This window comes from Chaetodon auriga, chromosome 22, assembly GCF_051107435.1.
Source record: "Chaetodon auriga isolate fChaAug3 chromosome 22, fChaAug3.hap1, whole genome shotgun sequence".
In the NCBI taxonomy this organism is placed as follows: domain Eukaryota; kingdom Metazoa; phylum Chordata; class Actinopteri; order Chaetodontiformes; family Chaetodontidae; genus Chaetodon; species Chaetodon auriga.
In genome coordinates this window covers 13,376,894-13,401,073 of record NC_135095.1, presented here as the reverse complement: position 1 = coordinate 13,401,073, position 24,180 = coordinate 13,376,894, and the positions used below count along the sequence as shown (strand labels likewise).

The following is a 24,180-nucleotide window of genomic DNA, read 5'->3' as shown; positions in this document are numbered from 1 at the left end:
AGTGTATCAGATAAGGATGAAGAACTGTGTGGCACAGACCAAACCAGAATATTTCACACGAAAACATAACTTCTCAAGATGTTACTTTGCATTTCTAATGGGCCTGTACCACGCGAGAGCTAAAAATGAATTATTTTGTTGTTCATCTTTTGTTCCCTTCTTTTCCCCAAGTGCACTCTTGGCATAAACTATTTCCTTTAATTATCCGACCAGGCGTAATAAAGAGGTGGCAGTGTGTCCTGAGTACAGGCAGCTCGGGGTTCACATCTGTAATAAAAGTGGATTAAACAGTGCTAAACATGTGGTAGCAGTTGTTGCTCTGATGGGGGTAACAGCTGCAGATGCCACAGAGATAACATGCATTATTTCTCCTGCTTTGTCAAGTTGCAAGTGCATATTTCAGGTAGGAGTGCTTTTCCACAAACAGCAGAGCAGTGAGTGCACCTCGATCCTGCTGCCTCTTGAAGCTATTGTCACTTGATGGAACATTTAAGGAAACGGCGCTGGAAAGCAGCAGAATGATCTCGTCACACTGGCAGGGTTTTGGTTTTGGGAAAAGTAAGATTTTAAGGCTGACTATGAAGCCATATAACTAGTGAAGACTTTTGTTCAGGGCATCAGGTGGCAGGTGCACGAGACAAAAGGCAACAACCTTTCCTATGTGCAGCAGCAAAGGTGCAGTCAAGTGGGGCACCGTGCTGTCAGCGTGAGTGACACGGTGAAAAAGCTTCAGATGAAGCTGAAAACACATGAAAGGAAAACCAAGAGAAAAGCCGAAAAAACGGGAAAAGGGTTAGACAGATGCAGAGTGACAGAGAGTGAGAAGGAGAGGTGGAAGGTGTGTGGCAGCTTTCAACATGTGGTAAAGCTGCGTGTGTGTGTGTGTGTGCGAGAGTGAGTCTGGGGGCTGAGAAGTGTAGGTGACGCCTTTGTTCCCTGGGCTGGACCAACAGATGGGCCACTTCATCCTTCAGGAAACACTGACTCATGAGACAGGTGACAGCAAGCATGCAGGCACTACCAGCTCACACACACGCGCGCACACACACACACACACACACACACACACGCTTCCACTGTGTAAAGCGTAAAGCTTTAATACACATGTCCAGTCAGAGGCCAATGGGTCCATATTATTCAATCGCCATGTATTCAAGTGAAGTCTTTCTAAAGTAAGAGCAGTGCTAAAATGCTAAATTTGTACTTCAAAATGTAATAATTGATAAGTTAATAACTAAATTTGGACTGGAAAAATATTGAGATGCAAGTCCTCAGAAGTCCAACTCTGCCTGTCATCGGTCGCCTGTTTCAGGAAGCATTCTCCTCCCCTTCCGCTACCTGTGTTTCACCATTTTCCAGCTCCCTGATGTTACAGGAAACAACAACCACCACCTCTGCACTAGCAACCCACATGCTGAAAATGGAATGGTAAGTTACCCTCACCTGGTAGCTAATGGTACAAGCATAAACAAGATAGCAGCAAGCTAGCTAGAGTTTTTTCCCCATATATTAGAGTGATAATGGGAGCAGCCGGCCGTTTCTCCAGTCCTGAACAGCTGTGCAGATATGTCTTGTTATGGGAGACTAGGTCTCAGTAAAAATAAAGTAATAAAATAAATACAAAATGTGCCCATACTTCCTGCCATCGTCAAGTCACAGTCTACAAGAGCGGTTCCCTCGAGGATGGGCAGAGGGTGTCCCAAGATTTGTATGTTGTACTGTTTATTTGTTCTGTGCTTTTAATAACCAGATTAAAAAAACAAGGCATCACATTAACAACACTGTGTTCAAACATAAATTGAAGATATAAATTATATTATAGCAATATTAAAAACCCTGTTTCATATGCAGTTACGACAGCTCACAGGGTCTGGATGTCACAGTAATACTTTGCAGCTTGTAGGAGACCTCGTTTAAAAAATTCTGCAAACCACTGGTCAACGCTAAATGCATTGACATAACACTGAATTAAATTAATAAGGATAAATTAAATCCAGTTCAGCAGCACCACAGGCTACAGCCTCTGAAGTAACCATAAGGCTGTATCGACACCACTCAACAAAAACTGAACACTGTACGCTTCACGAAGGCAGGATCCACCTGCATCAGTTCAGAGAAGTAATCCAAGTTATACAGTTATATTACAAACCTGCACATGCTCTGCACCTTATCTATACTCAGAAACACCTTTTAAACTAACAGTCTCGAATGCACATGTGCACACACACAACCAATTAAAGATGGGCATTAAGCACTGTGCCAACCGTGCACATACTGACAGAAAACACATTTTCATCTGCACAAACAATTCAGGATGCTGCCGGCTCAGGAGGCTACCAATGAGTTGACCCTCTCACACACACAAGTCACTCACACACACGCAGGGACAAACACACACACAAGTGGTCACCGGAGGTTGGGTAAACACACTCGGATGTAAACAAGAAGATTAGGGCTGCAGAAAAACAGTAGCTGCGGCTCAGCTATCAGATGGACATTTATATGCACAGACACACGCACCTGGATGCTGTGTATCTGTCTATAGGATGTGTGGGAGTCTGGGCCGTTAAAGAAATGTCATTTATGTTATCAAATTGTTCATAAAACATTCATTTCTCTCTGCTACTATGTCAATTATTCTCTAATTTATTGCCACCGAGTAAATCGATGGCTTAATGTTTGTCATTGCGCTGTCTGCATCCATTATGTATGAGCATAATTTTCGCTAGCACTTGGAATGAAAACTCGACCCTGTCTGTCAGTAACAGGCTTATCACCGCGTGCGATAAGTGAAACTCAAACAGTTTTTATGTCTTGCCAGAAAAGTCAACTTTGGAAAGCTGGCAGGAAATGAGACTGAGGAAGTTGATATCGCAAAAGCAAATTTTGAGCCGCGACACGTATCTCTCACTCTGCACTCGTTCTGTGCACTTACGTCCTGTGGGATCTGGATGAAGGCGAAGGCGTACTCGGTGGCCTGTGCTGGCAGGGTCCTGATGCTGAAGGCAGGGGGGATGGCAGCCAGACGAGTGGACGACACGACTTCTCTCTGAGGGAGGATGAACGGAGGACACAAATCAGACCCAATATAGAACATCTTCCAAAACGGTCTTCATTGTGTTCATCTGTGCAAGCAGACGCAGATGTTTTTCTGTATCAATAATCAGTGTGTCTGTGATGATGACTACGGCTAAGCACAAAACGACACAGACATCCATCTCCTGCTGCAGCCACACTAGAGGAAGCCAACAGTGATAAGGCACAAATGTCTGGCTTGTTCAGTTATGATCCCGATACATAAAACAAATGTGTAACAAGGTCGTTGAAGGCTTGTGATGGAAGTTTACTTCCTAAATATCTGACATTACAGAGTCCATCTCTCAAATCAAACTGCCTCTCCAAGCGAAGGACACCCTCAAACAAAACGCAGCTCGTACTCGAGTTGTAAATCCATCCTGCGCCCTGTGATGTATTTCTATTTTTCCTTGATTCTGACTCAATTCTGAAATCCTGATGTCACTTTAATGATGATACTTTACAACTGTGAAAGAAGGACAGATGCCATTTTGTAGCTCAAGGGCTGCATGCTTGTATATGTCACCTTACCAATCATTTCACAGCTGTTTCTACAGAAGCACCGAGGCCCCTTTCACTGAGCTCCATCTGCTCTGTAGCTCAGCTACAAGCTACGAGTAAAGACGACAATAGACGTCAAGATAATTGTCACCAGAGAACAGAACTAGTAAAATGTAAAAAAGGCAAAACTACTTGACAGTGTGCTTTTGAATACAATGATGATTGGAAGGTGTCAGTGCTACACAACCACTTTAGGAAAACAAACAAAAACATTTTCTAAAAAGAGCTGAAGAGAGACAATAACTCAGGTTTAATTATGCAATGATAAGAGGCCTCAGAGTTTATGAATTCATGATCTTTGCAGTGATATGTGTTCACCTGCATTTACAACCTGATAAAAACACATCTGATGTCTGGTTTTAAGACTCGGGGATCTGCAGCACATTGAAGAAGTCTCTCCATTTGTGACCACAGACCTACGAGTGTTCTCATCTTCAGTGCTGATTGTTCATTCTGCACTCTAGTTTGGCTTGGTTCCCAAAAATAAAAAAAATGCACTTTACTATATCTGAAAAGAAAGTACCACATTTCCCTGATATGAAGTGATAAAGGTGATACATCCTGACAGGTATAAAGCCAATGTGAGCAATGACCAATCACTGAGCACCCACAGGCTGCCTAAAGGGGGAACATGCAGATGGAGAGTCAGACAAATACGGCCGTTAGGGGTGGGGAGTTAATTTAATGACCCCCATATCTTAGGTTAATGTGTTCATTGGACTGTACAGTCTAGACAGAGAGTACCTTCAACATTTATTATGGATAGAATGTTAAGATTTATCAACGCCATATTAGATTTTGACGGCACTGTAAACGTGGGCTCTAAAAATGAAAGACAAAAATGCTCTGCTGTGTTTGCTAACGATCATATAGTAATTCAGGAGCTGCCATGTACCTAAGACAGGTGGCAACATTACCAACTAACAGCTAAATGATACAGAGGCATGAAATCAAGGCCAGAGTGACTCGACCTGAAATGACGCAAAAACTACTGGTGAGGTAGATATCAGCTCCATTTTTTTTGCGTGTGCCAGGTCGGCCTCGAAGAATCACACTTTCAGCAACATGCCAGGACGCATCGCGTCTGCCAGCCAAACCTCGAGCCGTCCCCCACTGCTCTGAGGTCAGTCACACACTGTGCCGCTCCACTGCATCATGGGAAATCTCCCGCGGGCCAGGGGTTGGTTGCATGAGCCACTTGGTGATGCAAGCATGTGTACGCACGTGGGAAGAAGCGACACAATAAGGCACTCGCAACGATGTAGTGCCTTCGTCATCGCAGTATAAAAAAACCCACAGATCCAGAGAGAGGGGGAGCTCTGCCTTTGTCATCATCATGAAAGGGAATAAAAGTGATACACTCAGTTGCACTCTTTGCTTCAGTCAAACAAGAAAGGGAAAACAAACAAGCCTGCATCATGTTTGTCCTAAAAACTCCAGCTGAAAACATACAGCAAGGCTGTTGGGCTGCTCTGAAAGTGGAAATAAGCAAACAACTGGTGTCTGAATAGAAATAGCACAGAAATCCCTGTGCAGATACTGGACTCCCTCTGGCTGTGGGCATGGCCACGTCAAAACTTGGCTTTTGAGTAGCACTACAGTTTAATGGTGAGGATGATGCAACACTCCAGTGACGAAGTTACTCACGTTGCCGTAGTCAATGTAGAAGACATGAACCTTTGCCGGTGACTCAACTTTCTCCACTCTGGCTCTGTACCTGCAGCAACAAAAGAGTAATTGAGAGAGAGAGACAAAGACAGAGAGAGGGAAGGAGAGAGAGAGCGAGAAGAGAGAGTAGAGATGAAGACAGAGGGCACAAGAGGAAAAGGAGATGAGTAAATGATTCCGTGCTTATTTCCCTGAGGAGAAGGTGTTGGAGGATCTGTCTGTTGTGATCGGGGGAGAGGAGCAGGAGAGGATGAGCAGGCCGGGGGAGTGACGGGGACAGAGGGGATCTATCAGGACACGGCAGTGCTGTGAAAATTGCACAGAGGCCTCTTTGCAATAAAGGACAGAAATTTAAACCTATTTCTTGCCTTGTAGCAAATAACTTTAGTGCATTAGCGCTAATCAGAAAAACAGCAGTTTTACTGTGTGAGGTTTGATTTTCCAGCATATTTGGCAGTCTGGATTTGAACGGAAATAAACGTGATATTACAAGGACGCACAGATCAGTGACAAGAGAAAACACAACATGAAGTGTTTGGGTAAGAGCCAAATCCTACTCATGGATTCATATGGAGGAGACAGAAGACCATGTTTCTCCTCAGACTCAATTCAGGAAGTGTCTCATCATCTGACCGCAACTCGCCTGACTCTCAGCTCCGACGAGAGCCGATGAGAGCGGGGAGAACAAATTGGCCGAGAACCAAGGAGAGCAGGAGAAAGCCAAATAATTAGAGGCACACGCGCAAAGAAAGAGACAAGAGAACAAAGTTAAAACCAAATAAGTGATTAACAAGAAGACGTAAAGAGTGAGAGACAAAGTGCAAGTGACTGATGAACAGAGGTTTTTCTTTTCCATTCACTCTCACTCTGTGGTGTTCTAGAAGGCCTTGAAAGGCGGCGGATTTCTAATTAGCCCCCTAATGAAACAAGCCCACATTCCACATGCATCGCAGAATACAAAGATATGGACACAGAACAATGCGGACGTGAACATAATTAGCTCGCTGAATAATATATGGCATAAGAAACAATGAAATAAATAAAGAAAACTCAGACACTGCCATTTGGAGCAGGATTACAGGAAAGTAACAAGAAGACAGACTTTTATCCAAAAAAAAGTGAAGGTTAACAACAGATGGCCTGTTTAAAATGCTCACTGACTTGCGTTGGTGGCTACAGCAAGAGAATATCTTTAGTTTTGCCCCTTAAAAACCTGGAGGAGGATGGAGTGAAGGATGGAGGGAAGAAAGAAGAGCACCTGTGTCTTGGGAACATTTGGTTTTTTAATCACTTTCCTGATCTTTTTTCGCTGTCACCTTCTTGACATAGACACTCTCTCTCCCTCCCTCGATCACTGTGACTTTTATCTGTCCCCATGACCATCTGTAAACTTCCAACATCCGGTGGAGATGAGATGAAGAGGTGTGTGTGTGTGTGTGTGTGTGTGTGTGCGTGTGTGTGTGTGTGCGTGTGCGTGCGTTTTACTGTCAAGCGACTGCTGATTCTGAAAGGGCCAAAAGCAGTGGCAGTGAGCTAATTACACCCTGTGGGTGTCTGCAGTTAATGCTTCACAGGCTTAAATAGAGACAAGGTAAAAATGAAATGTCAGGTGTTCTTGAGGGAGGAAAAATCATGCAAACATGTATGTCTCAGGGAAATGCAGCTCATCAAACTGGTGTAAAATGTCTCGGTTGTAGTTTTGTTTCAGGTGATCATAAACCACCTGCTCGTCACAGGAGGAGCTGATTGATATGACTGAAGCAGCTCAGAGCCTTGCTGATGAGTTCAGGTCATTGTGAGGCTTTTAAATATCATCACGGGTATAAACAACATGTTTGCTTACCATTCGCCATCAGCAAACTTGGCTATGCAGTAGTCCCCTCGGCGTGCAGTGTAGGATCCTTCCACTGGCGGCTGGGCGGCGATCTCTGCTCTCATGGTCTCCATCAGACTCTCCAACTGGCCTCCTGACAAAGACACAGACATGAGTGAGGTGGAGACAAACCTCAGCTTACAGTTCCACTCTGACTTCAGGGTTCCTTCTTTTCTTTGAATTGCATTTCATTACATCACTACAGGCTCGTTTCATCTTACTTTGACACTGATGTGTTTGCTGTTTTGCCTCCATTACCATTTTACTAAATTTAAAATATGAGTTCCCAGACTTCCCACTCTCCGTAGAGAAGAAGTTAAAAGCTGTGATTGTGTGAAATGGGTCTAAAATTCAATTTCATTCTCTCAACTACAGAGGTGGGAGATGTTGGCTTGCCTGGGAGGTGTGATTGACAGAGGGCAGGCCCTAAAGCAGCGACAGAAAACACACTGAACACACTTGAATCTCAGCACTGCAGAGCTCCTAAATCAATGCGTCAGTATAAATGAAATAAAGTCTGATGCAACTTTGCGAAGTGCGGAGGGTTGTTTATGCTTTTTGTAACTGCACGGTTGTGCTTCTCGTAATCATTTTCCTTCCGTTTGTCCTGAAAAAATTAGATTAATTACTTTACTGCAAGCTGCAACATGGCTCATTATAAAAAGGTTCCAGTTAAATTGCATCACTGCCTTAGAGAAGGTACTTCAATCCATGATTCATGGTAGAGCACAGCATCTTTATCACAGGATGTTTTTTTTCTTAAATACTTCAGCGCTGATCCCCAACTGCCCTTAAGAGACAAGAATCAAACTAATCTGTGCTTCTTTTAGCTGTTAGCACATTAGCACTACACTGCTAATGCTAGTTTGAGCCTGTTAGAAGAGCTGGATTGCTTTGCTCAGCTGTAATTCTCCAGCAGGTCATCATGACCTTTCAAGCCTTTGTGTCATGTGCTGCAGATCCATTATGGTGGATTCAAGGCGAGAACGTGGCTGTCGATATGGTGAGAAATCACACAGTGAGTCAGTGCTCCATGGAGTCAATGACTGCGCTAAGTGGCAGCCTGATTTCTACCCATCAGTTGTAATTGTGGCTGATTGTGAGCACCACTAAACATGTGCATCTCCAAGAGAGCCGCTTCCTGATGTTGTGCAATATGTACGGTATATTTGTTTGTGTATGGCAGAGTATGTTTGCACATGCATGTCTATTAGAGTTGACGAGTGGTTGTGTGTGTGAGTAGTGTGTGAAGTGTGCGGAAGCAATTACAGCAGTTAGTTTGGTAAAGTGGCCCACATGAAATTCCATGGTGGTATTTTTAGAGGCCATTTTCACTGATCTACCACCTGGAGGACGTTTTGAGGGTAGGCCAGCGCTGTCAGTGATGGAGCATCTTTAACTGTACATATTGATATATCAGGAGGACATATGGAGGCAAAAACAAAATCTCATCACACACACACTTTCCACAGTCTCACGAGCAAAACCAAAATATGCTGATAATCACTGCAGTGTCAGCTTTCTGCTGTTGACCAGATTTTTTCCAAACCTGAGGTAGTCAAGAATCCAAGTTTTCTAAGGCAGGTTCATGGATTGACAGATGCCTGGTTACCACAGCTAGATTTCCCCGTGAAAAAACTATTTCTTGGCCATGCATACCTCATGGTTTCTTCCAGGGTTTTCAAATGTTCAAATCTATTCTGCATGTTTTGGAAGAGAGAGAATTAAGGCTGGGGAAACATCACTGTTGCTGCAGAGAAGAGAGATGAAAAGATGTAACAGTGTGTCCTTCAAATTTTATTCAAAACAACTGAATTCAAAGCTGCCTTCGAAAAGGCAATAACTAAAGCATGGCATGAGACCGGGCTTAAAACGATGGCTAGATTCTGACAAGGAAATATTTGTAATAGAAAAACAGCCGTTCTTCTGAGAAATGTGAAGGATTCCTACCCCAGAAATGTAAGAAACGGATCACTTTCACTGCAGACTACTGCTTCCCATGCCTTTTGTGAATATCTCTAAATTGTTCCAACTAAACTAAACTGACTCTTGTATGAATAACTCTCAATAAGTTGGGTCCACAGTTGAGCAGTAGGCTATTTGTGAAATGTGACTATGTGCAAATAGTAGGGAAACACTGTGTGCTCTCACATTGTGGAGTCTGTCCTCTCACTGTGCCATCGGTCCAAATGCTGCCACCAGAAAAACAACTCGTCAAGCTGCAGCTTCGTGTATCACTGTTACACTTTAAATATGGCAGCACTGAGTGAAAACAAGACCATCTGCATGTTAACGCGGGTTTTACAGTAACCAGGTTATTGCAGCTCAGGTAAACACATCCTCAGATTCCCCGGTTCCTTATGTGCACATGAATGCAGTTGTTCTGTAAAATTAGTCAATTCTGCTTACCGTGCATGTTGCTGCACCATCAAACAAACAGCTTGGAGGCAGGCGGCGCAGCACTACAGCCTCACCTCTAAATACACACCTTTTTTTTTTTTTTACTGCTTTACTGCTGCGGTGAGTTGTCAGTAACACCTAATATTATTTATGCTGGTGGAGAACAAGAAAATATAAATAATGATGCCGTTTTTCAAGGGTTATCTGTGCTGAGACAGCCAAGCAGCTGCCAACCAACAGTAGACAGGAAACATTCATTAGCATGATGTCAAAAACACCAGCGAAAGGTACGAAGGGATTTCGAGTGTGAAGGAAAAGCTAGTTGGATTGTGGAGGGGGTCAGGGCAAGGGGGGAGGTGGGGTGTCAAAACACCTCATTGGCCACCCACTACTACACCAACTGCTGATGAATGCAGTGAGGGGAATAGCAGTATAAATACACACACACACATAAACAGCAAACAGGCTCATCCTCAGCGTTTTGTAGAGAAAGCAGTTTCTGGAAAACATGTCAGATGAATTGCCTTCCGAATCCCTCGCTTCAACCCCCCCCAACACACACACAGAGGTGGTGTGGTTACATCATTATGCTCCAGCTTTGCCACAGACTTTCTGGAATGGCACTGGGCTACAGCCGTCACAGCCAGCTACCTCCTTGATTTATTAATCTAATTAAAACAAGTTAGTGTGTTCCTTCCTTCCCTCTCAGAGTGTACAAGCCTGCATTTACGTGTGTATATTTACACACGGACTTATACATTCATCTCCATTCCTGGACCATGTTCCACTTTGGGTCCGGAGGGAACCGAATAAATGACATGAGCTTTAAGAGGGTTCCACCTGAGATATATATATATGAAATCACACACGCAGCCTTAATGGATAGAGCCTCTTAGCCTAACCTAATTAAAATGCTTTATTCATGCAAATGGTAAAGCAGGACTGAGCGACAGTATGGAGGTGCAGCTGTAATATCATACATGAAATAGGGGTAAAATTCTAACACGCCACATCATGAGCAGTGCACTGATTAGCTGATGATGAGCTGATGTGACCGCCAAATCTCTGCTACTCACGCTCAGATGTCTGGCTTTGAACCGGCTGAGGGATCAGTGAGAGCTTTCATTTCTACCTTTAGCCTATGAATAAGACTTACTGATTCCTTAACAGATTATCTTTGAAAAAGAGCTGACAGGGATTGTACAGAATGTTCCCAAGCACCCAAAATTTGTTGTATATCCTTCTGCAAGAGGACACTGCAGTTTACAGGATACATGGTTTTAAGATGTGTCCTTAAATAGACCGGCTAAAGAGATTGTTACACTGAATATTTGACATGTACACACACATTCACACCGGTTAGCTAACACAAATATTTTTAACCCGAGTACATGTCTACAGCAGTGATGAACTCAGTCTAATGTCTTCATTTCCACTGGTGCGTTGATGTTTGGCGTTACAAATGCTGACAGTTCGTTTTGTTCTGAATGATTCTGACTTTGTTTCTGATCTTTGTTCCCATGTTTCACTGCAGGCTGATAAAAACAAGTTGGGCTCAGTGTGAGTTCTAGTGTAACTTTTCTATAGGTTTACTTCGTGGTTGGGGAACACACGCTGGACTCCATATAGGCTCTGGTTGGGGTTACACAGTCAGAGGGCACCGGCAGTGCCGTGTTATGGATCACCAATTTTAACAAGCTGATTTATGATCTGCTGTGACCCATAGATTCACTCCAATTACTTCCAAGTCAAGTCCGGTCACACTTTAACAATAAATCCATGTCCACCCAGTGACTAACATGAATCCTGCCCTGTTCATTGTTTTCTTTACACTGGAATCCTCCCACGCTGCTTTTACATTATGCTTTCATCACTCCAACAACATACAAAAAAAATGATCAAGTGACAGCTTTCGTCCTGTCCTGTTTCAGGCAGCATCCTCACAGAGTAGTAAGCTGACACCTTGTAATTCACAGACCTTTCTTAAAAATGTGTTCCTGAGCATTTCACATCTGCCAGGTGCGTTTGATTTAGCATGCAGAGTGTGCCTCATGCATTATCATTATTCTCTGCTGGGATTTGCAGGTCCAATTTGCTGCGCAGCCTGTTTGGAGAGAGGTGAACTGGTTTTAGGAGTTATGAATTTATCAGGAACTCATCATCTATGTGTGCAGGTTGAAGTCCAGGTGAGTGCTAATCTACAGAGGCATGATCAGGAAATTATTTGTGTAAACACGCATATCAAAACTGAAAGGAGCTTCACATGCAGGCGTGCACAGAGAGAAAATTTAGGCCCTCTGGGGTCAATTGAGCAAAGTCTAATGCAAGAACAACATCCTGGTGAAACTGAATGAGTGTGAACATTAGGGAGGAAGTGGAGCTAGGACACTGCATTACGGAGGCAGAATCCTATTTAATGTTGGCATAAAGACAGCTAAATATCTGCGTGCAGAAGGGGTAAACCATGTCGAGCGTGAGTGCTCATTTTGTGTTGAAGGGAGAGCCAAAGCGATGATCCAAAAAGCAGCCAAACCACTGACTGCATCTGATGCTGGCCAATTTCTCTCTGTCTTCATCTCTTTATTCCTCAGCTGTTTTTTTTTTCTCCCTCATTCTCTAATTTGTTTATACACCATTATGGCTGCAGCTGTTTGTAAATCATATATAATTACATTGTGAATGCCCAGTGCAGAGTGAGGCAGCGATTGGGCTTAAAAACAAGAATACAATGGAGAAGGAGAGAGAGAGAAAGTGGGTAGAGAGACAGACAACCGTTTTACAGGTTGGTTATGATCATATTTGATTTTATTGTGGCACACGGTGTGTAAGCAGAGACAAGGGGGGAACAAAAAGCCAATGAAAACAGTGAATCATTTGCCCTTTCGCTACGCATCCTAAGGCCGAACTGAATTCTATTAAGCCATTTACGAAAGCCATTAAACCACAGAAGGGTAAATAATCACAATATGACAGAGGCAGAGGCCAAGAGAATGAAAGCGTTATAATTTCCTGGCTTATAAGAATGGAGGAATTAAGAGTCAGAGTGGAGAGCATCTATGAAAAGGACACCTGCTGAGCAAACAAGCGACTGGAGAGGATCCGGAAACATAAACCTGGCTGTGATTGATCATAATTTATGAACGAAAGAGGAAGGCAACATTAGAGGAGCGAGACACAAACTGAGGCAGACACACAAATATTATTTATGTCAACATTCCTGCTCATTCCAGAAAACACTGCAGAGGCTTTGCCGTGTGCCCGGGCCGACTGGCCAAACACTGTGCGGACACACGGACGGTGCATCATCTACCATCAGAGAGATGCACAGCCGCTGAACAGAGCGTTGTGTTTCTGCTCACCTGTTAGTTTGGAGTGTTAAATATGCATGAGGTCTGGACGGGGGCTATATCCTCTGGGGTAGAGGAATGGCTGTGTTTCAGGACAAGCAAGCAACACTTCAAAGGTAAAAGGCTGCAGTGAAAAACAACAAAAACACAGGCTCGGTACAGTATGTACTGGCTCGGGAGGCCGAAATGTGTGTGTGTGCGCGAGCAAACACACACAGCTGTTCTGAGTCTAATGCCTCTTGTGGTTGGTCAACAAAGAACCGGCGCTCACCCGGGGATATTTGTACACTTTCTGAAGACACAGTGTGACAAGGAGGGAGCTAAGACAAGAGAAAGGCCATTTACTCCCCTTCCTGAGTGATGTTTAAAGTGGTGTCAGCATCTGCCGAGTGTTGAGGGAGGCCACTATAAAAAAACAAATGACCCCCCTGCTTGACTAATGCTGCTCTACTCCCACTGGAGAGTGATATGGATTATATCTCATGCAATGCCCCCCCACACCACACCACCAATTACCCCGTTCCATTCTACCCTTCCCAGCAGTCTGGAGCCTTTTACAGCAAATTACTGTTTCTGTAATTGGAAAAGCCATCACTGAAAAATCTAAACAGAGACGGCATCTGTGGCTCTCTTTTTGCAGCAGTCTCTCCTGCTTCTCTCTGTGCCACCTGTCGAGCCTCGTTGACTGCAGCTAACGCGCTGTTTTGATTGTGAGGAGTCCAGATATATTCATAAGATGGCCCCGTTCAACATTTGGGAAAGAGGACTCGGGAGGTGAGCCTAGCCAATTTTGACGAGAACCCCATTTGGGCCTGTAAGTGGCTCACCACTGCGAAGAGTGTCGTTCAGCAATTCAGCTTTAGGTAATAGACCGAGAAGTTTGACATTAGTGCAAATCACGCTGCTAGGATAGTGAAGAATGGGAATGAAGACGCTTATTTTCCACCTGAAAATCAAAAGCCCCCCGGCCTCAAACCGACAGGTGAGCTGACCTTTTAGAAGCTAAGTTGCGTATCTGATTTAATAATGAATGCCTTGGAAGGTGGGGAGATCATCCAGACAGGGTCTGACCTCTAAATACTGCAGCTGCGGCAATGGCAGGCAAAGTGAAAAACCGCAGCATCAACTGCCGCGTCTCCTGCAGCTTCCATTCACCTGTTCGGTCACTTTGCTCACTGTAGGTATACGGGTGAATGCCACCAAAACAAGGCCTTGTACACACTTCAGCTGAATAAAACATGAGACATAAAAGACGGAGGGACAAAGATACATCTGGGGAAATACTTCACAGAAAGAAGTACTCACTTTTTTTAGGCTGTTAAGGAATTGAAACAGAGCGCTCAAATTATTGAGATGGCAACTAATTTAATTAAGGCTGAATTTAAAATTAAAAATAATATGGCGCTGCAGACGACCAGCTTTAGCTTTAAGTGCATCCGTACTGGGAGAAGAGCACAGAAATTAAAGTCAGTCTCCCCTAATTTGTTGAGGCCGTTTAAATATTCAACATAATCATTGATACATCGTCACATTTAGCACTTTGATGCATTTCTTTTGTCTTTTGCCTGAAATCTGAATTCATTTTTTTTCATTTCCACAATTGGTTCCTTTGCTTTATTGTTTTAATTGGAAGGTTCAACAAAGAACCGACATGATTAACATTTCTCAAACGCTTTTGAAAAAAAGCTGTTTCATTGCGCACTGGCATAGGAGTTAATTATTTCCACCCCTGACTGACTTTGGCTTGATGCCTACAGTGCCACAGAAAGATATTCCATCCAAAACGGAAAAAAATTAAATAAATTTAAAAAAAAAAAAAAAAACCTGCACACAGCGCTGCGACGATCATTTCTAAATGCGCACCCAATTCTCTTTATGAAGCTCTATTGTATAAAGTAATCATCGCTTGGCTGCTGTGACATGACATCCAATTAGCGGGTAACTCACCCTGATCAATATGAAATGCTACAGTAATTCTCATGTCTTCTCATTGAAATCAGCACCAGTGTTCCTGTGGCAAGTTGCCTCCACTTAATACAGAGCTGGACTTGAAAATAAAGATACTAATGCTCTGATACTGTGATTTCACTGCAGGGAGGCCATACTGGCTGAAGATGTCATTGTGTGGGACAGCCTGTTAAAGAAGGACACCAACACAAAGGGCCCATGAAAATATATTAAAAAAATCCTCAACTGGCAGAAAAGAAAACAAGCTCATGAAAAAATAAGACCGAAACATAAAAATTTCAAAGTAATGGCATTCAATTTCCAAAGACAGAGAATGGCCTGGTTGAAGCGTAGCCAGAGACAGTGAACAGCTCTTTGCCTGCATTGCTCCATCAGTAGCTGGGTCCGGCATCATTAGGTGATGAACAGCTGCTGTGTGTAAAAGGTAGAAGTGTGAATAATGTGGACGGAGTGGCACCTGGTTGGGGGGAACGACTCCACTCATTATGAGTCTGTATGGGTGCCAGGAAACAAGCACTAGACAGGATGTACCGCCAACTGCGCTGCAGCTGAGGCTTGGGGTGGGCAGAAAATGTGTGTTTGTTGGTCGGGGCTGGGCTTAACAATCCAGTCCCACCGAGGTGACAACTGAGTGAGGTCCAAATCAGGGGGAGGCTGCTAGCTAGGCACAAAAACCCGGTAGGAATGTTGCCCAGTGATACAGTCTGTAGGCCAACACAGCACATGCAGGCTGGATCCAACATGTCTGAGTGTTGTCACTGACTCAGGAATCAGGTGCGTATGCAACATGCAAAAGGGGTGAGAGGAATTTCGGTTACATAAATGAACCGTGCAGGGGATGTGGAAAGGCCCGACGGTAAATGAGCCCACACTGTAGCTGCCATTACACTTCACACAAGGAAAGAAAAAATCAGCTTTAATCTGCATCTGCGAGGGCTGTCGACACCACCACGCCATCTTCCTCCCACGAAACATTTAAAATAAGAGCCGACTGATAATGTGGTTTTTGGCCAATACTAATATTAAAATTGAAAAAACAAAAACAAAACAAAAAATAAAAAATTGTCACCGTCTAATTGAGCAAACATATCTTTGGCATTTGCAATTATTTGTTACATGCATGCCAACGTAACGAAATCTGTGCTAAGCGTCTTATTCATCCGTCTAGCTCCATTCAAAACCTTCCTAAACTAATACGTACTGTAGAATAAGGGGGCTGCTTTCAAGGAAACTAATTCTGCTGTACTTTATGCCCTTAATGCCTTTGATTATTATTATTATTATTATTTTTATAAGTGGTAGATCATCCAATACTCAGGTTGCAGCCATCACAGTTACGTGCCCATAATGACTTCAGGGCTATTTTTAGCAAGTTTTTAATTATGTCGACTCTCCAGCATAGTGGCAAAGCAACAACAGTGTACGGCATGGAGTCACTTCCTCCCCCTGTGCCTGGAGTGGCCTCTGTCTTTTAGTGTCCAAGGTCACAGAGATCTATGCAGGTCCCCCTCTGACAGTAATTACATATAGCCTCCGGAGAGAGCGCAACACACACAAGGAAAATAGGGAGAGGAAAGAGAGAAAGCAGAACGAGGAAGAGACAATGTGTGCGGGGAGAAAAGTGAGACAATGAGAGATAAACGCATACAGCAACAGATAAAGACCCTTAAAATAAACTGAGGATTAAAGAGTGCAATCCCTCAAGCTTCTCTGTGACTGGGAGAAAACACTAACGTGAAATTAATGGCTTATCGAGCTTGTGTAAAGATATCCATATATGAAAAAACCCACACTTAAGAGTAATTAAATGTGAATAATTAAAATGGGAAAAGGGGTAAAATACAGAGAGAGCTCTGAACCCCCGGAGAGTAAAAGATATTACAAACTGCATTTTCTCCACAAAGTATGAGAATCCTTTAGAAGATAGTGGCAGAAAAACTATTTCATGGGCGTACGTATGTTCATTACAGTGCAACAACAGCTGTGCGGATCGGCACCGCCCTCAGCAGACCACAGATAGCCAAAACTTCCACAGGCTCAATGGTTTGGAAACAGCATTTAAATATTAATGGCTGTACCCCTACTGTTCTATATCATGTTCTTTCTTCTTCCTCGTCTTTATTCTACTGGAACAGATGTACCGTCCACTTACTGTATGCCATTTAAAACATCTGGTATCTTGCCCTCCTGGACTGCTCGTTCTTCTCATCTGCTGCCATCTGGCTCGAACAGGATAAGCTTCTGTCAATATGTTGTCTTCTGTTTGTGGTGCTATTTCCCATCCTCACCAGGGTACAGTTTTTACTTATTTTTCTTTAAACATCAAAAAACACTCGTATTTTCCCAACACTTTCTACCTCATGCTGCTTATCGCGGGTATCATCCTGCTACCTGGAATATTTCACTGCTTTTTGTCTCTTCTTGCAGTTGTGACACTTTAATTTTCCTACATCGAATCAATTAAGTCCATCTTATCTGACTGAAGCAACCGTTGAAACAAATGTGTGCTTAACCGCAGACAGAAAAATGACTTTCTCTGCCAGTCGCAGCCGTATTTTAATCATTTTTTGTTTCTATAAATATCCGTCCATGATCCTTTCACGCCCACAATAAGAGGCTGGATTATTGAAGTTAAGTAAATGGGCTCGCACCGATCATCATTACGATGTCAAAAGCAAAGCCCTGGCAGTACAATTTTATTCCCTCCTTCAAGTTACTGCCAATGAGGCTTGTTCCTGGCGTCCAGACTGAACTTCAGGTGAAAGACGGACCACGGAAAGCCAGTTAGGCTTGCACTCTGTGTTGTAATGTGCTACACCTCAAGGATGGTCAAGGAGTACTCAATGAAAATGTTTACTCCATCTGGCAAATGGAGTGCAGGCGATGGCTGCCAAAAATCCTGCCTGAACTCTTGATCTCAGCCAGTAAAACTGTAACAGAAGAGGAGGAAACAGCTAGCTGTGGCATGCATGATGTGGGCCCCGCATCAGGAAGATTCGACTCTGTGGTAATTAAAATGAGGTGTGGCTGTATTAGAATGCTAATACATACAAGGAGGGCAAGTGTTCATGCAAACCCTCAAGCTGCATAAATACTGCAAAGAAAACATCACAGCTTTAAGTGGCAGAGGTCAAGCAGTGCCGCGGTATTATGTTAAACTGCAGTGACGCTCACAGCGTCCGTCTCTCGCTGCGCGTAGTTTTAGCGAGGTGTTTGCATTTGTTCTCGTTCTGAGTCGATGACTTGACAGATGGAATTTGTTAGAGGTTAATTGGCCAAAGTGCTGCTCACATGGGATGGGAATAATCATAACATACATAAAGATCTATTTCACATGGTTTGGAACATAAACTGTGGCTCGCACATTAGAAGCACTCTATCGTTTATGAAGTGTTATGTTGTCATCAGCTGCAATCACAAGTGTATTTATGAAAGTCAGCCTCTGCTTCCAAGCTTATCTGGGTATATAAATTCCTTCACTTCAGAAATGGTGGGAAAGGGAAGAGAGAGGGTGGGGGAGTGGAACATGTAATGATATTGCAAAGCACTCAGCTTGTATGATTTTACAGGCCCTAACACTTTGATGTGCTCTTCAAGGGGCTGGTATGACTTAATGTAGCTTTGAGGAAGCGTCAGCGAAAATGAAAGAGACCAAGGAAGGAAAAAAGAGATGGAGGAAGGCGGGGAGGGGCAAACAACGTGATAGGGAGATGAGGAGAGGGAGGCAGGAGGTGAGGACCGGTCAGGTTTTAACCTGCCTGCTGAGAATACTTTTTTTTTTAACTAGCACGTAAGCCTCTTGGTGGAAGAACATGGCCCAATTAAAGGAAATAAATAAAAAAAAAAAAAAGGCCCAGCATTGCTGGATCATCTAAAATCAAGCTTTTATATGAGAAAAGATTAAATAACTCACAGCTCTCCTGTCAAAATACACTGAGAGCAGCAATATAAAAAATGCAGTTTGTGTACAATTTCTTTAAATGCAACACTTAAGTTGCTGCTGAGGAAAGTTGTAAATGCTTTGCATATTGCTGTTTCCTCGGGCTCCTTATAGATATTAAAGTATATGAGAAATAGGCTAAAAATCAATAAAAACTCCTCGACTTGCTCTTTCATGTTTTCACAAAACTCTGTAACTCCAATTCCCTGAGATACTTTGAACAGAAAAAAATTTCCCTCCACATTTGGCTTGTACGCGTTACCTGCTGACAGCAGGTGATGCTGAAGGCACTGAACCAGGCCTCAGGTGAACATGTGTCATGTGTTGTACATTAGCCTCTTCCCATCGACGCGTGATTTCGATCAGTGATAAAACCTCGCACATATCCTCAGCATCGCTCCCCGACTTGCAGGGGAGTGAAGCTGAAGAACCCAGAGGAGATGTAAGGGCTTTAGATTTGAATCTACAGCTTATGGCAAGAAGATGAATAGCGGATTGTTTGTTCACACATGGAGGTCTCAAGGAGTGATGGAAGAAAGAAAGGCCGGGGTCTTCAAAAGAACAATTGAGGGCAAATTGCTCTCCACACTCATATGTGATTGGATTATTATGGCGTGAGTGATGCTCAGGCTCAGATTGGCAGTAAATGAAGGCAAATTAATTAATTACGGCAGGGTGGCAAATTAAGAGGTGGCCAAAGTCAATTTCATGGCCTCTGACGGTCGACTGCCAGTGAAGGCAGATGTGAGGGGCGGCCTTGAGAGGAAGACCTCCGCATCCTGTGCTGCTCCCGCACACAGACTGGCAGACGATGAAGGGATGGTGACTGGCATGAAGGCTTCAGAACGGTTCCAGCCAGTTTGTGAATGCAGTTTTCGATGTGATTGTGTATTTCTGAATGTGTGATTTTGTACGACAACAATTGAAGGGAAGCTGTGATTTTCAACCTGGACCCTATTTTCACATTTTTTTGTGGCTCTGTGACCAATGGGGATAACAATGCTTGAAACAGATCAAGTACGGAGCGAGAGCACTGTGGCTGGCAGCTGCAAAACTGGCTGCAATCCTACCCTTCTGGTCAATGTACGTCCATGAAAAGTACATTTATTGCCACTGACAGGCTCAGATTATTATTCTATGTGTCTGACAACATTATTAAATGGATCCCAACATTTCTTAAAGAGTAAGATTCTTTTTGTTTTACCATAAACAGTTGTCATATCACTGTCCTCAAAGCCACCAGACTCCATTTACAGAAACACTAATTTTATCATCATAAGAACACACTTCAGTCAAACTCAACAAAAACAAAATAAAACTCAACAAAACCGTCTTGGCTCGTCTTTCCACTGAACTCTGGTGAAATAAACCCTTAATTCAGAAGTTAGAAGTGAAAATACCAGGAGGAGTGAGAAGGAGGTCCGTCATCAGACGCTGCAGGAAAACCAGCTTGCAGACCCAGAATATTCTGTTAAGTGTACATATACACACACACCTTGATTTTGATATTTCATAGGATGGCCCATTAAGTATACTGCCTAAAAGATGGACCGTTACCCAGCACAAAACAAAATAGGGGGGGAGGTATTATGTGTGCATTCATTCACATATACACACACAGACAAACACGCAAACCGAGCTTGTCAGGGAAAGCAGCCATGCGGGAATACCAGGGATTGTTAGTTTTCCCATCTCCGAACTTTTCGCTCCTTTCCTCCCCCTGTCAGCGGTGACAAGAGGGGATGGTGTGATTTATTCCCGTCATTCAGTTGTAATAACAAGCAGAATGTCCTTTGTTTTGTCTCTGCTGGTGGGAGGGATGCTGCAGCAAGGGATGAGGTGAATGTCAGAGTGGTAGCGATAATTGACATTCATAAAGTCAGTGTGGTGTTAAAAGGAAATGAGTGAGAGCCCCTCGCTCGCACCTCTGTGCGGAGAGATTGTTGGTGGTATTTTGTGTAGGATTGTATTGGATAATGAAATAATCACTGTAGCATGAAGTAATACAGCAATTTCAACTTTTACTAATTCAAATTTGATCAACCCCATGTAGTCTGTCTCTCATTGTATAATTAAATGCTTCCTTCATCAAGCAATTGTCATTCACGCCTTCTTGCACACACACACACACACACACACACACACACGAAACGTAAACTCGAGCTACCTGTCTCCACGTCCTGGGTGTAGAAGTGCAGGGTGTCGCTGATTTCAGTGACGTATACTGGTCTGTAGTTGGCCACTCGTTCCTTCTCCTCGGACACATGCACAACCTCCTCGACTGGTTTCTCCTCGTAATTGGCCCAGACCTACAATACACACACAGCAGACAGAGACAGGTCAATGACTGTAACAGACACCAGACCTCTGGGATGCAAACACGAGCACAATTTGAGAAAAAAACACAACAACAGATTTTGAGTCACATATTTTATGAGCGGCAGAATAATGTGATGTAGTCTATTGTTTCTACAAGAGCTGTCTGATCTGCCATGAAGCTGCAAACATATTTAAATTCAGGCCAGATAATAAGATTTTATGACAGTCTGAAGATATGAGTCATAACAGATAAAGTAATATACCAATCCATCGGTCTAACGTTCACCGCTGATGACTTGAAAGCAATAATGGTTGTCACAGAACCTGAATAATTTTCATGACGCCAAATGATTTAAGTTTACAATCAAGACTTGCAATGGCCACTGAAACACAGCAGAAACTGAAAACAGAGACAAACAATAAAAATCCCAAACATTTCCCAGCTTCTCACATGTGACGACTTGACACTTTTCTTTCTCATATATGATAGTAAACTGACTGGCTTTGAAGATGTCACTAGATATGATCAAGAATGAGACACTGGACTAGTCTTTCACATGTGTGTCCCAAAACTTCTGCCTAATGTTTGAGAGTGATGGCAGGTTTTTTTTTTTTTGGGCTGGTCCGCCTGTCTTCAAGGGGATATTTTAGGGCTCGGTCTTGGGTTAAGGGTTAAGAGCAGAATAAGGTTAGAATCAGGTCAAGATGAGCGCTGTAGTGTTGGTGATGACGTCAAAGGTTTGGGAAATAATGTTGTTTAATGAGATTCCTCACAAGCATAGCAATTTGTCTGTGTGTGTGTGTTTGTGTTGTGTGTAAGCAGGTTACATCCTTTCTGTGCTGCATGAAGGTTAGTTCTCTTCCAGCTCCCCAGTAGAAACAGAGGGCAGGAGGCTCATTAGGGAGAAGTGCTTTGCCTTAGGCCACATATCAAACTGCATGGATGTCAGTAGGTGTGTGTGTGTGTGTGTATGTGTGTGTGTGCGAGTGTGTGTTTACAGAGAGCAAGGGATGCGGAAGAAAGAGTGGGTGGTTGTCAAGACTGAATACAGCATGTTTGTATACAGCTTCAAGTACAGTAATAGTATTAAGCACGTGCACCAACACAGGATGGTCAGGATGAAAGCGAGCTAATCAGGTCTGATGAAACGCTGGAGAAGAGGAGTGAAGGAGAAGTACAGGAGGAGACGGGACTCACGATGGGCGGAACTCAAAAGTCAAAAAGTGCAACCGAGCTTCACGGTGCTCCAACTTCTTGTGCTGCAGCAGCGGCGGCACAGCTTGTTACTGTTCATTTCTGCAGGCTATTTGGGAAGTGTTTACTTTTAAAGGTTACAGAAAGAGAGGGAAAAGAGGCAGACAGATTTTATAACAGCACAGTAATATTAGCCAATTAGGTTCTGGCTAATTATTTAACTGCATGGTATCATCGAGCTAATTAGATTAGCTAGTTTTAGTGTTGTCATTTTTTCACTCTGCCTTAGCTCATCTGCAGAGCTACGCTAGTGTTAAGGCTTAGTTAATCATACCCGAGGCTTTTCTTTTAATATGCTGGCTCTTCAGCATGCTAAGATTATCCCTTTACCTCATTGATGTGGTGATGTACAGTGGGAAGAGTCTTATGACTGAACTGCGTGTGTGTGTGTGTGTGTGTGTGTGTGTGTGTGTATGTGTGTATGTGTGACTGCAAAATTGGTGAATGAGATTTGTCGAGGGGAAAAAAAACAATAATAGTGATCACCATGGAAGAAATATTTCCAATCGCTACCCATGAAATAAGTGACCGAAGTACTGAGCGCTGCCGCCCTGCCTACCCGCTAACAAAGGACAGGGTCACACCACCCAATTACATTCACTTATTCATCCCGCAAACGCTGCAAAAAAGAGAAAGAAAAGCAGAAGAGAAGGGGAAAAGGAGAGACGGAGGGAGGAAGGAAAGCAGGTAGAAACTGTGGGGATTGAGGGCGAGCAAGGTTAATGAAGACCGAAAATGCAGCCACGCTTCATAAACCCCGAGATCAACCAGGATTTTTTTGTTCAGCATTAGACAGGCACGTGCATTGTTAGCACACTCATTCAGCCATTTGCACCCATTATATGCACAATCACAAATGCTGAAATACGCAGCCTCTGCTAATAAACATGCTTCCCACATTCCAATTGAGCTGACATGGCGTGGCTTTTAATCAAACCTGCAGCACCAATTAGGGATTACAAAGATTAGAATGTCACCATTCATTAGCCTGGTGGCTATCACTGCGGCACCTTTAGGGTGGCAGCAAGTGGGTTGGCTTATGGCTGGATTGGGCACCGAGCACAGTCAGAGAGAATCCTCTTGACCTCTGACTTTGTGTTGAGTGTGGATGTCAGAGTGATAAGAGATGGGTGCAAAGACAGACAGAGAAACACATTTGCCTCCACACTGAAAGTTCTCTATGAGGCGCTACATGTGCTGAAGAGACAACTAGAATGCAGCCTCTGGCCTCGTGTTCAGTCTTGATTTTTGGGGGTTGGTGTGAACTGCTGTGTATTTGTTCTGCATCTTCGCACCTCTGACACTGCCTCCTTGTATGGCAGCGTTCCACTAAAAATGACAGACATTGAGCTGCTTCTTCTACTTTGAGTAACATCGCCTCTGTAGAGGCAACACAGCATGAGCAGCACATCAGCAGCAGCAGCAGCAGCTTCAGTCCTCTGTCTATAAAGGATGCATTCAGGCACAGTACTGAGTCTAGGGTACCAAAGTTTGAGCTTGCTCAGAGCCCAACATAAAATCACTGTAGTTAAGCATGTAAAGCAGATGAAAATAGACTTGAAGCATAAAAATATGCTCCAGGTCAAGGCCTGGATTGATTAAAATAAGAGCATATCTGTTCCAGCAGACGAGTGTGAGAGGTGACGAGTGATAAACACTGCTGAAACGCCTCCTGAATAGACGCGCTGCGAGAGGCACACACTGAGTGCAAGCTGTGCAGACGAGAAAACCTTTCAATTAAATGTTTACGCAGAGAAGCTGTGGCTACCTCAAG

General features: G+C 43.5%; 1 protein-coding gene across 1 annotated transcript in view; it reads right to left on the bottom strand.

The window, feature by feature from the left end:
- Window positions 1-24,180, bottom strand: part of snd1 (staphylococcal nuclease and tudor domain containing 1) — a 165,660-nt gene that overhangs the window by 17,528 nt on the left and 123,952 nt on the right. Inside the window, exons 18-21 of the mRNA XM_076722355.1 lie at window positions 21,000-21,141; window positions 7,148-7,271; window positions 5,284-5,353; window positions 2,936-3,049 (exon numbers count right to left, since the gene is read on the bottom strand). Coding sequence (XP_076578470.1) covers window positions 2,936-3,049; window positions 5,284-5,353; window positions 7,148-7,271; window positions 21,000-21,141 — 450 coding nt within the window. The remainder of the gene's footprint in view (window positions 1-2,935; window positions 3,050-5,283; window positions 5,354-7,147; window positions 7,272-20,999; window positions 21,142-24,180) is intronic.